The sequence below is a fragment of the Megascapheus bottae genome, chromosome 9 (genome assembly GCF_031878675.1).
Source record: "Megascapheus bottae isolate mThoBot1 chromosome 9, mThoBot2.hap1, whole genome shotgun sequence".
NCBI classification, from domain to species: Eukaryota; Metazoa; Chordata; class Mammalia; order Rodentia; family Geomyidae; genus Megascapheus; species Megascapheus bottae.
In genome coordinates this window covers 40,077,668-40,093,497 of record NC_143517.1, presented here as the reverse complement: position 1 = coordinate 40,093,497, position 15,830 = coordinate 40,077,668, and the positions used below count along the sequence as shown (strand labels likewise).

Here is a 15,830-nt window from a genome sequence, read left to right as displayed (position 1 = left end):
ATTAAAGCTTCCTTTTCATAGATTTTTCCAGAGCAACTTCTTTTCAAACATTTGTAATACTTTGAAATAACTATAGCAATCTTCACCTCCAACTATACCATCTGGCTTCTCAACAAACAATAATTGCTCTGAGTCAGGCTGATCTATATAAATAAATAAACAGAAGAAGCCAGCTCCTTACCAAAGTTTACACGCATGTGCACGTCGCTCGAGAGCTGTTCAAAGAAAAGCAAGCATCTGCAGCGTGTGGGGTAGTGGAATTGAGTGCTTCACAGGGCTGCCTGTTACCTCAAACAGCAAACAATTGTAGGTTGCTTTCTTGTATGGCTACCCCTGTGTTCAGGGGGTGTCCTATGCAATTATTCTTTGCTTTGGGGAGTGGCAGAGAAGCTCAAGCCAAGAAGAACCAAGCATGGTACAGTGCAGACCAGCTTCTTCCCCAGTTGGTCCTGGGATGGTCCCTGTCATGGCCACACAGTGGCTCTAGGAAGTGGAGTCCTGTCCCAGTGCTCCACAGATGAGCTGTGGGGATATGCCCTATCCTCTCTGAGCCACAACTTTGCCTATAAAAAGGAGGTGAATTCATGGCCACCCTCAGAGAAGAAAGGGCTGCAAATCCCTTGCAGCCTGACCCCAGCCTACAGAGGGGGAGCGCAGGGGGAAGTGCCCAGCCCTTTACCAAGTAGGCTGATTCCCAGCCGGGACAGGCCCTGTCGCAAACCCTCGCCAAGGCTCTCTGGGAGCTGTCGCCGCCACTCTTCCTGCCGGTGGAAGTGTTCTTCATCCAGTGACAGCCGGTCCATGTTTCGGGCTAGGCTGGTGGCCAGGTTGGTGATGGATGTCAGGGTACCTGAGGGCACAAGAGATGGGGTTGGCATCTTTGTTAGATGTTTAGTGTGCCCCAGAGCATGGTCCTAAAGGGCTAGGCAGATGGAGTGAGGAGAAGGGGCTGTGGCAGCGCCTTTCCCCTCCTGGATGTGCCCCATGGGGGGACAATGGTGCTCTGCTGCCATGCCATTTGCAGTAGGGGCCTCAGGTGAGCTTCCTCGAGCATGATGGCACTCTTTGAGGGACCTGAGTAAGAATCTCTAACCAGAGGGGCTGAAAAAAATGCCATGACTTTCTAATGAATGTAATGCCAAACTTGGTTAGTTTTGCAGTCCTCAATGAGGCTCAATTTTGAAGGCCAAAATTTGTCTGCTCTGATTTTAAAGGTTAAGGTTCTGTTGTGGGGTTATAGATGGATTGCAAAGCAGTATTTCTACTTGAGGAATAAATTTTATATCCTCATTATGACTTTCTTCTTCTTTTTTTTTTGAGACATAATCTTGCTGTGTCTCCCAGGCTGGCCTTGAACTTACAATCTTGCCTCAAACTCCTGGATGCTGGGATTACAGGGGTACATCACTACATCCAGCTCTGACTTCAGTTTTAAAAAAAGAGATACTAAGTGTTACTGGTTGGTATTCTGAGGCAATAATTATTATGCCAATGAGACTACGTGTAATTTTGATGTTCAGAATATTAGTGGGGGAAAAAAAAGAAAGAAAAGAAAGAGAAGCTATAGTTTTTAATGTCAGCCACTTGCTCAAGGCAGGCCCAGCATCTCTGATCTAGTTCATTTGCTATTAGATATTTGGAGAAGTAATGACAGATATTGTTTTCATAGCATATTTACTAGTGGTCTGAAAAGAATACACACATATACTTTCAAACCAACATACCAAACAAGTTAGAAAACAAGTGTAAAAAACATTCAATGAGTCAGGATGCTAAAATTACCACTGAAATCCAGTTTAGCAGGTGTTGGCAATCATTTTAAAATAAAAGCAACAAACCACAGAGATTCCAGAGTCAGGAGTGAGAAACCCACTAGGGATGGATCTGTGAGCCTGTGGCTCTGGAGCCCAGGTAGGGCTCTTTTCCTTGTTTTCACTGCTCCTGCTGTTCCCTTGCCAGCCCTCTTTCTATGGATCATACATTCTCATGTTTCTAGTTCCAGTTTTCTTTTAAGGTCTGATAGCGACTCCCCCATCTGTCTACTTATAATGGAGTTTCAGGGACTATCTACAGTACAGTGCCTTTTTCAGGGAAGAAGGACTTTGCATGTTTTCCCTGCCTCCTGCTGAGAAGAAAAGGGGCCTCAGACGGCCCAGGTTAGTCCCTCAGTCACTGCCAACTTGACCAAAACATCCAGCAAACACACAGGGATGAAACAAAAACATTCTTTCGGGAAGCAGTTTGGCCTTCCTGTCCTGGGGCCTATGTGGGCCACCAGATGGCACTGTTTACGTGTCATGCTACAGCAAAGTTGGCTGCTCACCTCCAAATCAGCCTTCATGTCAAAATGTATCCACGTCCTGAGGAAAGTTATGACAACTGTTTCTACGCTTAGAAAAAATATGGCGAGGCATCAAGTGTAGGATTTCTGATGCTAAGCAGAAATCTTGAGCACCTTTAATATTTTTTGCATTTATCACATGGAATAATGGTTAGCCAATCCTTGTTTTACCATCAGGAGGTTTAAAACCTGAGTCTCTGAAACATGTACACACACTTCGGGCAAGCCACGGTCTGTTTTAAACATAAGGCATTATATATATGAATTGTGTTCCAAGTCCGATATTTACTGCAAGCTACCAAGACAAACAAAGCTGGAAACAGTGTGAATGCATTCACAGCTTTCAACACTGTTCTTTATAAATGAGGAAGATAGGAAGGAGCGGAAGTTAAGGCATTATTGTCACAGGACCCAGGGCATCTACCTTTGGAGATGTGCTTCACAAATGATGTCGTTCCTCTGGAAACGCCGCTCACGAAGGCTCCAGGGCCTCGGGTCAGCCCCTCATAGGGAAGCCTGAAGAAGTCCGAGATCCCATTTCCTATGCTTCTCACCAAGCTTGCTGGGCTGCCCAGGATTTCCAGAGATCCCACCACCCAGCCTGCAAGGTACCAAGGGGGAAGAGTTATGGAAACCTCCAGTCAAACACTTCCCACATTTGTGCAAATGTGGCACTTGCCTTGCAATCCATTTTTCACAGTGGAACTGAGAACGCAATAAGCTTTTTTGGAGCAAAGTATGGGAAATAACTCATTCACTGTGAATTCATAAATAGTGAACTTTCATACTTTATAAATCAAAGTGATCCTCTGGCAGTTTCACAAATGGCTTTAATATGACTTCCTTGCCCGAGTGTCCTGAACTCCTATAAAGAGATTCCTGTGCAGAGGACGCATTCCCATCTGACCAGAGAGGTGCTCTGAGGCTTGCAGGTGCTCAGAGGCTGGGCAGTGTCTCCAGACCCCATAGGTGGCCAGGTGACAGGAGGAGAAGCAGCTGCCTGCCTGGTTGGGGAGGCCAGATACTAAATGGGGTGTTGTGAAGGGGATGCAAACTTCCGACAAGGATGGAAGAGTTATTTTTAATCTTTCCCAATCCTACCAAGTTGAGTGTTTCCCTTTGGAGCTGAGCTGGAGCCAGACAAATGTCTCCCCTTTAGCCCTGACTTCGGTTGTATAAATATCAGTGACAGGGACATACTGATTAGGTTAGAGAGGGGAGTGTTCTGTGCCTAAGTCTCAGGAGGGCAGCTCTGGATCTGGTTTCCTATTAAGCTGGGCTTGCCAGGAGCTGGCCTTCTCTGTGGCCTGCTCACTGTCTACTGTCCTGTGGGAATGGGGTTGTGACGCAGTTTGCAGTGGCTGCCCTCTTCGTCTATCCTGGGTAGGGATTTGGGGTTGTGAGCTCAGAAGACTGCAGGGGCAGGCAAGGGCCAAAGTCAAGAGAAAAGGAACTGGGAAAAACAACGTCCTTTCTAGTCTTGTGCAGGGAAGGCTCTGGGGACAGTCTTTGGGGAGCCATGCCTCCCTCCGCAGCATGGCTTTGGAGGATTAGCCCTGTGACAGAGCCTGAGGCAAGACACCAATCCATGAATGATCAGGAAGGTGTGTGAGTTCAGGAGGCACTACAGGGTCTGGAAGGTTCCCAGATCATATGGACGTCTATAAACATGGAGCCTGTTTTTTCCCTGGAACATTAGGATTCAACTCAAAAGAGGGAATAATTAGTATGATGACAATGCAGTTGGAGGGTCTGTGGAAGTGGGGCTTTAGTTCTCCAACACCTGTGCCACAAAATACCATTACTTCCCTTTAGATATGCCCAGATTCATTTAAGGTGAAGGCTATACTTGGCATGGGAGACAGAAGCAATTCAACATGGTGTTGGAAGGCATCCATTGCACATGTCCATGGATGAAACACTACTCAATGACATTTGAGTTGGCCAGAAAAGGACAGGAAGTACCCAAGGATACTTGTGATGTTCAGCACACAGGCAATTCTTTTTTGGAGATATTTTCAATGTGTAATTGCTTGGATATAATATGTGGAAGTCATAGACAGAAGGCTAGCTGTATATCTTTTGTTTTGTTGATAAAGGGGTCTACCTGGCTTTGTATCAAATGGAGACTTTGGAGGTAGACAAGGACCTCAGGAAATTCTCAAGCTCACCTTCTTTCCTTTAAGTTGGGTTACTCATTTCTAGTTACAATTTATTTTTAAAATTTCTTCAAGTGACTCACTTTGCAGATTTCCCTAGAAATGAGGTCAGGGTGCCTTTTTTTTTTGCCAGTCCTGGGCTTGAGCTCAGAGCCTGAGTACTGTCCTTGGACTTTCTCAAGGCTAGAGCTCTACCACTTGAGCCTCAGCACTACTCCCTGGCTTTTTTCTATATATGTGGTATTGAGGATTGAACCCGGGTCTTCGTGCATGCTAGGCAAGCACTCTACCACTAGGCTAAACTCCCAGCCCACTTAAAAAAAAAATCATTACATCCAGGAAGCTTCTAGTGTCCAAAGGGTAAATGTTGACCTGTGTGAGCTGAGGAAGCAGTCTACTCTCAAGGCCAGTGCTCTCTCACTGTGCAAGAATACCAGCCCACTCCTTCATTATTATTCTACCCGGGGCTTGGCAACTTCCAGCTGCCTTTCCATTTCCTACTCATTCAAGCAGTTTTGTTTCATCCACCTTTAGACCAGATACCTTAAGGGACAGAGTTTCCCACAGACTCAAAAAAAATTGGCCCTTTGTATTAAAATTTCCTGTCTTGGTATAGAGTGAACCTGGGACATTAAGATTTTTAGGTGAACTATAAAAAATTCCAAACAGAATGTTCATGTGAAAGCTCATTAAAAATACAACACAAAACAAAGAGATAGATCACTTTAGCACACAGGCAGCAGAGGCCACAGGTGCAGTCTCATCTCTGGTACATTTACCAGATGGGCACCTGGTGTATCTCTTGGTCACACCACCTCCGTGTGAAGCTGCTTTCTTCTCTAGCCTCAGCTCTGAGCTTAGTAACTTCCATGTTTGTTTCTCATGTTTTAGAATGATTTGTAACATACTCATCTATTAAATTTGAAATGCTAATTCTTTTTTATGACGTCTTAGCAAGAGGGAAATATTTTCTTCACTATTATGCAAGCTATCAAAATAATAGGTTCGGTAGGACCCTGTTTCTAATACTGTATTTTTTTCAACATCTGGTTAGCCCTGTTAATTTCTATGAATTTCATTATGTAAGACATGTAGTCTTACCAATATATCACAAATTACTGGCATTTGACCAACGATAATGTATTGCTACACTCTGAATCTTTAATGGTAATACTTTCAGCAAGCACAAGGTTACACACAGTCTTCATTATTTTCAGAAAGCCAGACTTCTTTACTGGAAGGGGCTGAAAAGGCCAAATTGGGAGGCTGCTCTCGGCTTGAATCATAAGGACTATGAGGAGACTATCAAGCCAGCTGCTTGATTGACCTTGGCATGGGAACATCTGCTTCAGTGCTGAACACTGTATTCTCAGACCAAATGGTCCTCAACACAATCAGCATTTCCCATATAAGATTCTGCACACTTATTGAACACTCTTTGACTGACGGCAGAAGCTTCACCACTCCCACTGGGCCCCTGAGGAAAGTATAGCCCACCTATGAGTACCAGAGGGCAGATACCAGCTAGTTGGTACCAGAGGGTGGTAAGGAAGATGGGAGGCTATCTTCCTACCTGGTCACAGGTAGAGCACACAGAGCTCCAAATCTCTCGACTGCAAGTATTTATTGGCAGCGACAAAGAACAGTGACCACCCAGAATTGGGCTCTATTGAGGCCCAAGAGCTGAAGGGTGAACTAATTTTCTGACTGTGCTAATGTGCTGAGAAAGGGTAATGTCTCTAATTTTTTTTTAAATTGAACTAAATTTTAAGTCATTCAACAGTTTCAAGTATTGTTGAATAAACGTGAAGTGAAATATGGAGTACCTGACTTAATTGTATCTGCTCCTTCCTACCAAAAAACCCCCACAAAACACTTTATAGATGAGAAAATAAAGATTTAAGGAAGGTTAATACCTTGCTAGTCTAGACTTTTATCTAGTTTTTTGTTCTTTTTTTTTTTTTTTTTGCCAGTTCTGGGGTTTGAACTCAGGATCTAAACACTGTCCTTGGGTTTTCTCAAGACTACAGCTCTATCACTTGAGCCACAGCCCCAGCTTTTTTCTCTGTCTGTGGTACCAAGGAATTGAATCCAGGTCTTGTGCATGCTAGGCAAGTACTGTAGCACTAGGCCATGCTTCCAGGCCTTTTATCTAGTTTTATTTAATTGTAAAACCTTACGTTTCAACTATTGCTTCCTACGTTTTTGGTTCTAGGCATTAACTTATCACAGACCTTCAGTGTTCTCCTTACCTGCTCTAAAGAGAGCCCCGGCGGCATAGTGCATGGCCAGGGCGTGGACCAGCTGCCTCGCAGTGGTGAAGATGGGTCCCCTCTCGAACACTGAGAAAGACAGCGGAGTGTGGTCGGAGGCGATGTATAGCTTGAGGGATGCATGGATGCTGACCAGCAGGCTCACTGGCTGGATGACCAGCCTCCGCAAACGCACCGGGTTCACCAAGGCCCTGGCATGCTGCCTCACCTGGACAGGCAGCACCTGTCTGTTCCCAGGGAGCTGTGTGGCATGACAGGCCAGCCTGCTGTGTGGGAGGTAAGTCTCAAACAAAGTTTTAATGTAGTACACAAATGTGTCCTCCACATATAACCGGGCAGGCTTCAGTTCAAAACTGAATTCATTGACCTCAAGTGGGAAGCTGCTGCCCTCAGTTACTGTGATGCAAAGTTTGATGAAGCAATTCTCCTTGTATTCTTCCAAATCCCTGCTGGAGACAAGGAGACTCTGCACTTTGGAACAGTGAATAGGTTCTGTTTTTTCTCCTTGGCAGACCAAAACAGCAAAGTGGAAATTGGACTTGTTATAAAGCTGGTTGTCCAGCTGCAGGTCCCCGCAGAAGACTTCAACAGAGTAAAGCTGGAAGATAGAAGCTGCAGGCTCTTCCCCAGAGAGGGCACTAGCTACAGGGGCCACGTGGAGAAAAACATGGTCTAGTGTGAGCCTCAGAAGTTCGGATGATGCTCTGGGGTGAGTGAGGTCATCAGACACTGCCAGGCTCAACTGAGTGACAAACATTTGCAAGGTAATCATCTTTTCCAGAGTTCTAGAGGAGGAAAGGAAACATTAGTCTCCCCCACTTTCCTTCTTTTTAAAATAACAGTGTCTTATTAAACACCTCCTACTAGGACATCAGATTCTCATAAGAGACAAATAAGAACTCAACTGTCAGTACATTGTGTGTAGACAGAGCCAGCCACACTAGCACAGTATTAGGAAATGCTCCCAACGGGACAATTACAAGTTCTTGTCATGTTTCTGTATGTGGTCCCTTATCAACACCAGATTTTGACTTCAGAATCCCATTAGCATTTGTGCACTATTTCTCCCTCATGATGACAATAAGACAAAAAGATGAATAAGGTAACGTAGAATCTCAAATTGGAAAAAGTGAGGCAAACAGAAGAAAGCCCAGCATTTGTAGCATGTTACTTCTCTCTGTGCCCCTAAGGTGGACCAAAGGATTCTGCACTCACTGCTCAGGCTCATCACTCCAGCAATGCACCCTCTTCTATATTACTGTTCTTTTTTTCCTTGCCAACAGCTCATAAACATGCTGCTATTTCTCTTAGATAACCCCTTATGACTGCACTTTCTTCTCTAGCTAGCACTCATTTCTCTGAACTGCTTTAGAGAAAAATTCTGAAGTATTTGCTGCACACTGTCTTCTGTTCTCCTTCTCTGCTCTATGAAGTGTGCTGCTAGCAGGATCATACACCATAATCTGACAAAACAACTCTTGTTAAGGTTACTTGTGATTTCCATTTGGCCAAAACAATAATGGGCTTTGTTTTGTGCTTACTCAAATTACTAGTAACATTTGACATTACTGGAAACTCTCTCTCCCCCATACACAATATTTTTTTCTAGTTCATACATAATACTTTTTTATTGTAATTAATAGAGGGGTTACAATTATATTTTCCAGATAGAAGGTGAATTACTTCTCATACATTGATAACCCTGTCTCATGTTTTTGTCTCCATTTCCCTTTCCCGACCCCCTCCCCTCATCTTGTTTCCGCCCTTCCCTTTCCTATTTCAAATAAACAAATAAACATATATACACTATGCAAGGTAACAAAGTCAGATACTGTAACAACATGAGAATAACCAAGGGACAACAAAAGAGATGAGAAATAGAGTACATTAAGAGCAACAATCACAAGACATAAAGCTCTTGTTTCCGTATCCTTTCATTTAGCCTCATCCTATATGGCCTTGTGTATCTGAGATTTGTCTGTTGTAATCCTCTGCTGGGAGAGATGTAGGTGCCCATATACATTATTCTTTTACCTGTCTTTTCTGAGATCTTCTACCTCTCTGGTCACTCATACATAGCTAGCTACATGAACCCCTCCTTCTTCTGTAGCAAAGCACTTAAGTTGACAGTGTACACAACTCAGGCCATGGTCCCTCTTTTCCTCTCTATCGCCACTGCTTCACTGGGAATCTCGGTCAGTCTCACGACATGTGGAGGCCCAGAACTCTCCTAACTCCAATCTTATGACTCTGCATGTACACTGTATCTTCGCACTTAGAAGGCTAAACGATGTAATCAAATCTTGTTCTTACACTCACGCTATTCATTTAATACACTCATAACCGACCACTGATCACAGCAAAATTTTTTGAATCCCTCTTGATGTCTCTATCTTTAAATCCATATCTAACATAGAAGAGAAATTCCACTGCCTTTCCCTTAAAGGGAAATCTTCCCATACACTTCCACTAATATTATTGTGGTCTAAGCCACCAGTATCTCTTGGATGATTACATATAATAGCCTCCAAACTGTAAGAGTGTCCTGACTGGTTCCCTCTTTATTTCTCTAGAGCCTGCTTCAACGAAATAGCCAATGATCTAAAAATTTAAGTCACCAGTTCTCTCTTCCAAGTGTTCTAATGACTTCCTCATTTCACTTAGAATTAAAACACACCCCTGGGCCCCTTACAGCCCTGAGCTCTATGGCTTCATGCATTACTGCTTTTACCTCCCCAAACTCAGCTGGCCTCTGCTCTGCACTCTGTGATGCCAGGGCACAGACCCATAACATATCCTGATCTAGAAAACATGTCTTTCAGAAGAACTTCACTTTTCAAGACTATGCCCACATGCCAGATTTGTAAATAGGCTTTTTATAATAAGAACTTTAAAATTCCATTCTCCCTTTCCCCGGGTCCTGTCACGTATGGCTCTTCTAACAGGGTTGTTTTATACCTGTGGAATGCTGACCTTGTACCATACCATAAAATTTCCTTTTGGTTATGTTTCTTTTCTTTCTGTGTCTCCCTTATTTAATGATGCTGTGAGAATGTACTCTCAAGGGCAAGAATTTTATTGTCTTTTACTCACTGATGAACCCATGTCCCCATTAAAGCACTGGAATATAGTAAGCACTGAAAACTAGTTGTTAGATAAATGAATCAAGCAAGTGCAGGTTGTAGATACTTATACTGTCTTCTTTGTATCACTGCATGTACAAATTGTGGCTCGTGTCATTAACATTTAGGAGAAATGTTTCTGAAACTGTTCTATGGGCTTGAAATTTACACAATTTAAGAATATATCAGTAGTTCTAAATTAATAAGTTCTTCTTTTTTCAATTGTATTTTATTGTCGGGGTGATGTAAAGAGGGATTACAGTTATTCGTCAGGTAGTAGGTCCATTACTTCTTGAGCACTGATACCCCTTCTAATGTTTTTCTTCTACTTTCCCTCCCCCCACCTCCTCCCAATCATCTTGTTTTCCCCTTCCCTTTCCTATTTCAAATAAATAAACATATATAGAATATATCAGGTACCAAAGTCAAATACAGTGACAATATGAAATAAACCATAAGGAGAGAAACCGAGAAACCAAGCAAACAAAAACAAAACCAAAAAGGAGACAGAGAGAGAGAGAGAGAAAGAGAGAGAGAGAGAGGGAGAGGAAACAACCTCACATAGTAGGTTGAGATCAACAAACACAAAAATCAAGCTATTGTTTCCATATCTTAGAGTTCATAGGCTCCATGGTTTCCCTCATTCGCAATAAGTAGGATACACCCAGGATTCTCCTGGCAGAGGACCACAATAGAGCAATAGCTATGCGTATATGGCCATATAGGATGAGGATAAGCAAAATAATGAGTTCTTAAATAAATACCATTAAAGAACATTAAAATACAACTAAAAACTCATATAACTCTAAATCTATCATTTATTAGTAGTTGTGATTGTTTCTCTCCGCCCCCCCCTCTTTTTTTTGCCAGTCTTGAGATTTGTACTCAGGGCCTGGGCACTGTCCCTGAGCTTCTTTTGCTCAAGGCTAGTGCTATACCACTTTGACCCACAGCACCACTTTTGGCTTTTTCTGTTCATGTGGTACTGAGGAATTGAACCTAGGGCTTCATGCATGCTAAGTAAGCACTTTACCTCTGAGCTACATTCCTAGCTCCACTTTCTACTCTTTTTTTCTTTTCCCCCCTTTGGTGGTACTTTGGGGTTGAATTCAGAGCTGTATGTTAGCTAAGATGTCCTACCAATTGACCTACTTGCCAGCCTTTTTGTATTGGCTGCTGTTTTTGGAGTCAAGGCTAGCCAGGACTACTATACTACTATCTGTAGTGGAGTATTCTTATCTTTAGAATGACAGGCATGATGAAGAAGTATCCTAAACTTGTTTTTGCCTGAGCTGAACATGAATGGTAATCTAAGTTTGAACCCATAGCCTTGTACTTATTAGGCAAGAGTTCTGCCACTTGAGTCATGCCCTCAGTACCTTTTTGTTTTCAGGTAGGCTTTAGCTTCTTGTAAACTTTTGCCTAGGCTAGACTTGAGCAATATCTTCCTATTTCTCTCTCTCTCTAGGATCTGCAATTCTAGCTAACATAATCCAGTCCTCATCACTCAGGAGGCTGAGATTTGAAAGATTATGGTTCAAAGCCACCCTGGGATGAAAATGTCACTAGATTCCATGTCCAAAATAACCAGCAAAAAATGGGGCTGGTCGTATGTCCTGAGCTCAAACTTCAGTATAGTCAAAAACAACATGACATAACCATATGTGTGTGCATATACACTGTCAACATGTACAGATGATATATAACTATTCTACATATTTACCGCTACATCTATATTCTGCTTACTATACTTTCTATCATAGAAATTTTTTGATATGTCAAAAATCCCATTTTTGCAATATGTTATTTCTGATTAATTTATGTATCTTCTATTTCTCTACTCATAAGGGACACTTGTAGTCTGAGTATTTTGCTACTACAGCAATGTTATAAACATCCCTTTGTATATATCTGTGTCCATTTCCTTAATTTTTTTAACGATTAAATTTTAAGAAGTGGAACTTCTAAGCCAAAGGGATTTTAAAGCTCTTAATACATCTTGCTAAAGTGTGCTTAGGAAAATGATACCAAGTTATACTTTTATCAGAACCCCTTTGTACAACTTTCAAGATAATATAAAAATAAATTAATTTTAAATTTATGCTTAAAATTGCATAATTTAAGATGTATTTCTTAGTTTGTAAATCTTAGTTTGTCAAGCTTACAACAGAAGAATAAAAAGATGGGAAAAGATACTCTATTATTATATGATTTAATGCTAGTAACTAGAACTTACTTACATATTATATACAATAAACCAGAAGCTTCAAGGAGTATATGGAGGCGACAAAGAATAACAAATAACAGGCTGCATTTTTTTTTCTTTTGCCAGTCCTGGTCCTTGAACTCAGGGCCTGGGTAATGTCCTTGGACACTTTTTGCTCAAGGCTAGCACTCTGACTCCTGAGGCACAACACCATTTCTGGCTTTTTCTGTATATGTAGTACTGAGGAATTAAACCCAGAGTTTTGTGCATGCTAGGCGAGCACTCTACTACTAGGCCACACTCCTGGCTCTAGGCTACACATTTGTAATGGTAAATCTTAACTGTATTATTACTGGAAAATCAATTAAACATACCTATTGCTATTGGTTAAAATAAATTCTGCTTTTCCTTCAGGGACTATAGTGATGAAGATTGTGCCACACTGATGTACAATGTCCACATACACATAGCCAAAGCCAGTAAGGAAGACAACCTGCAAGGAAAAATTCACAATCTGATTACAAAGCACTAAGAATGCTACTGAAATGGCTGACTTTGAATATCTTAGTTCTGACTCAATACCACAAACACTTCTTTATTTCTTTATATCCATGTGTACAGGCTATTCCGTTGACTTGAAATGAAAAAAATCAAATCCAGATTTTTCAATATCCAGCTGTACTGTTCATAGAAAAGAAATGATGGATGACGGGGCATGGGTGTCTTCATTCTCTGCTTCTTTGGAATTCACAAATAACTCTGTATGGGCTGGAGGCCAGCCCTGGGCCAGCTTTATGTGTGCATATGAATCTCCGTGGGAAAGAATCCCCTCTAAAACTGGGGACTTGAAATGCAATGTGTGAAACATTTTCAGACTGTTGAGAGCTGACTTACTACTACATTGGTACCTTTACACCCTGGGCACCTCTTCCCCCTCCCCTGCCCAAAACCCAGCAATAAGATACAGCATACTCCCCTAACACCTCTCACAAATGCATAAGAATTTTAGGCAAGTTAATTTGCTTAGAGTCAAAATTGATCTTTCTGTCATGAGAAGATGAACTAAGACCTGCAAACAGTTCTGTGTCAGAAGCCAGGCGCCAGGGCAGCAGCACAGATGCCCTTTCAGCATTAAATACCAGTGCTGCTTACATGGATAGGTATTTGAAAACACAACAGAACTATGTGGAAAACAACTCCAAGAACATCATGTTCACAGCCAACATTACCTGAGGGCAAGGGCAAGAACCTCCTTGAGCTTGGGAATGTTGGTTTGAACAATCTGCAAATCATTTTAGTCCAAATCTGGCCCTATGTTATCAGGACAGGAAATAACAGAAGCAAAAAGAAAACCCCTGACAATTCTTAAAGGAAGAAACAAAGTTAGGTGCTTTCTTGCCAAGTGATGAATATATTTTAAATTTGAGCAAATGAAGAGCTACAGAGAGTAGACATAAATGCACAGGGGAGGACCATAGACTCATGCTGAGAAATAACCAGAAGGTTATTAGGCTTCTTTCTTTTGTAGTGGTTTCTCTCTTAGAGATCCTGACCATATTCAGTCAGGCCACCTGGACGTCATCTTTGCCTCCTCCTCTTCTAAGCCTATGTGATTCATCCTCCAGTTCTGCTCAGCTATTGCTGTAGCCTCATCTCTTGCCTTACCATTTCCCATTCCCTGTGACCAAAACATATTTTACCCCTTATAAATCCTTGCTGGAAGACTGGAATTATTCACTTGGCACAAATCTTTTTAAGGTTCAATTGTCCAGGGGAGTTTTTAAAAAAAGGCAAATTAACTTAAACTTTGAATGTATATCTGCTAGTCAAAAACCTGGATGGACTGTGGAGAATGAAAGGAATGAGCTTTCATCCTGGCCCATCTTCTTGCTACCTTTCACTCTGAGCTAGCCCAGGCAGGAAAGTTCACAAAATCTCTTTTCAACTAATAACTAGGGACTGGTGGCTCATGCCTCTTATCACAACCTATAGGGAGGCTGAGATTGGGATGATCACAATTGTAGGCTACATTCCAGCTCAGTGGAAAAGCTGGGTGTAGTGGCAAGTGCCTGTCTTCTCAGCTAGAACAAGAAGTCTAATGAAGGTGGATGCAGGTCCATGGGCAGGAAATAAGACTATATATCAAAACTAACCAGTGCTGGGCTCCAGTGGCTCATGCCTTTAACCCTAGCTAGATAGGAGGCTGAGATCTGAGGATCTCGGTTCAAAGCTAGCCCAAACATGGAAGTCCATGAGACTCTTATCTCCAGTTAACCACCAGAAAACTGGAAGTGGCCCAGTGGCTTAAGGGGTAGAGCACTCACCTTGAGCTGAAGAGCCCAGGCCCAGAGTTCGAGCCCCACGACCAAGGCCACTTTCCCACCCATCCCCTATTCCCCCCAAAAGAAAAACTAACCAGTGAAAAATAGGGCTGGAGGTAAGGCTCACACTGTAGAGTACATGCATAGCAACTATGTAGTCCTGACCTCAAATCTCAGTACCAGAAAAATAATCTCCAAGACTATCTAGACATCTGGAAAAAAAAAAACAGAACAGTCCTAAGAGTAGAAACAGGCTTTATTTCTTCTATATCCAGGTAAGTAGTCCATAGAAGAGCATTTCAAGTAGATAAGTTATGATATGAAAGAATTCTAGGCTTTGTTTTTTAAGGCTGGGAAGAAGACATTTATACATGTGTTAAGGGACTAATCCCTATAAAGGGAAGACAGAGGTGAGATGTGGCCTGGCCTTGAAGCTGTCCTGCTTTAGGCATTCTAGTGCAGTACAGAGCTGTCTCTGGAGTAATAATAAAAATAATAACAATAATAATAAAACATTTTATTAGTTTCTTGGTTAGTTGTTATGGATACATATTTGAGAGTGGACAAGCTAATGATAGATCTTTTAAGAGGCTACTGCTAAAATCTTGGATTGAGATAATTAATCAAAGGTTTAAAGACAATTCTGGTCATGGTGAGAAGGGATAGAATCCAGGCATTTATGAGGTATTTCTGAGAGAACACAGAGATTTATTGGATGTCTGGGGCAAGAAAGAACAGGAAGGTACTTGAATGCAGCAGAAAGGAACTAGCTTGTAAGCCAGACATTTCTGGGTGTGAATCCCAGGCCTACACATCTTGAGCTTCAGGTAGCATCTTCCTTTAAGGGATGCGACAGACCATGACAATACCTCTAGAGGACTTGACATAAAACAGATGTCCAATACAAATTTACAATAGTAGGATATAAGCCTTTATTTTAGGGAAATCGTGATGACATTAACTGAAACAGTTTCTGGGAAAAGCTAGCTTGGGGTCTGAGAAATGACCATCTTGGTTTCAGACACACTGCGTTTGGAATGCTTGTAGGTCTGTCACATTGAGATATTGGGTGGGTAGCAGGAAACACAGATTTGGAGCTTGGGAGGATCATGAGAGCCAGAGGAGATATCTGGTAGTAATTGGGTGATAGACAGTAGCTACAGTTATCAGATGAATTAGATAGTCCAGAAAGAAAAAAAGAGATGAATCCCTAAAATGATTAAAGTAGAAAAGGTTGGATAGGGATGAAAAAAAAAACAGTAGATATTCTGGATGTAATTTTTCCCTATGTATGCTTTTTGAAAGACATTTCAGAGAAATCCCTACTCCTGAGTGTCTCTGGAAATAGTTGTGATTCAGTCAGAACCAGTGGTAACTGCATGAAAGATTCCAGGCCAGGGTACTTGCT

At 42.0% G+C, this 15,830-nt stretch overlaps 1 protein-coding gene across 1 annotated transcript in view; it reads right to left on the bottom strand.

The window, feature by feature from the left end:
• Vps13b (vacuolar protein sorting 13 homolog B) overlaps positions 1-15,830 on the bottom strand; it is a 494,062-nt gene that overhangs the window by 12,863 nt on the left and 465,369 nt on the right. Inside the window, exons 55-58 of the mRNA XM_090339134.1 lie at positions 12,476-12,594; positions 6,753-7,558; positions 2,766-2,942; positions 680-850 (exon numbers count right to left, since the gene is read on the bottom strand). Of these exons, the coding sequence (XP_090195260.1) occupies positions 680-850; positions 2,766-2,942; positions 6,753-7,558; positions 12,476-12,594 (1,273 nt within the window). The remainder of the gene's footprint in view (positions 1-679; positions 851-2,765; positions 2,943-6,752; positions 7,559-12,475; positions 12,595-15,830) is intronic.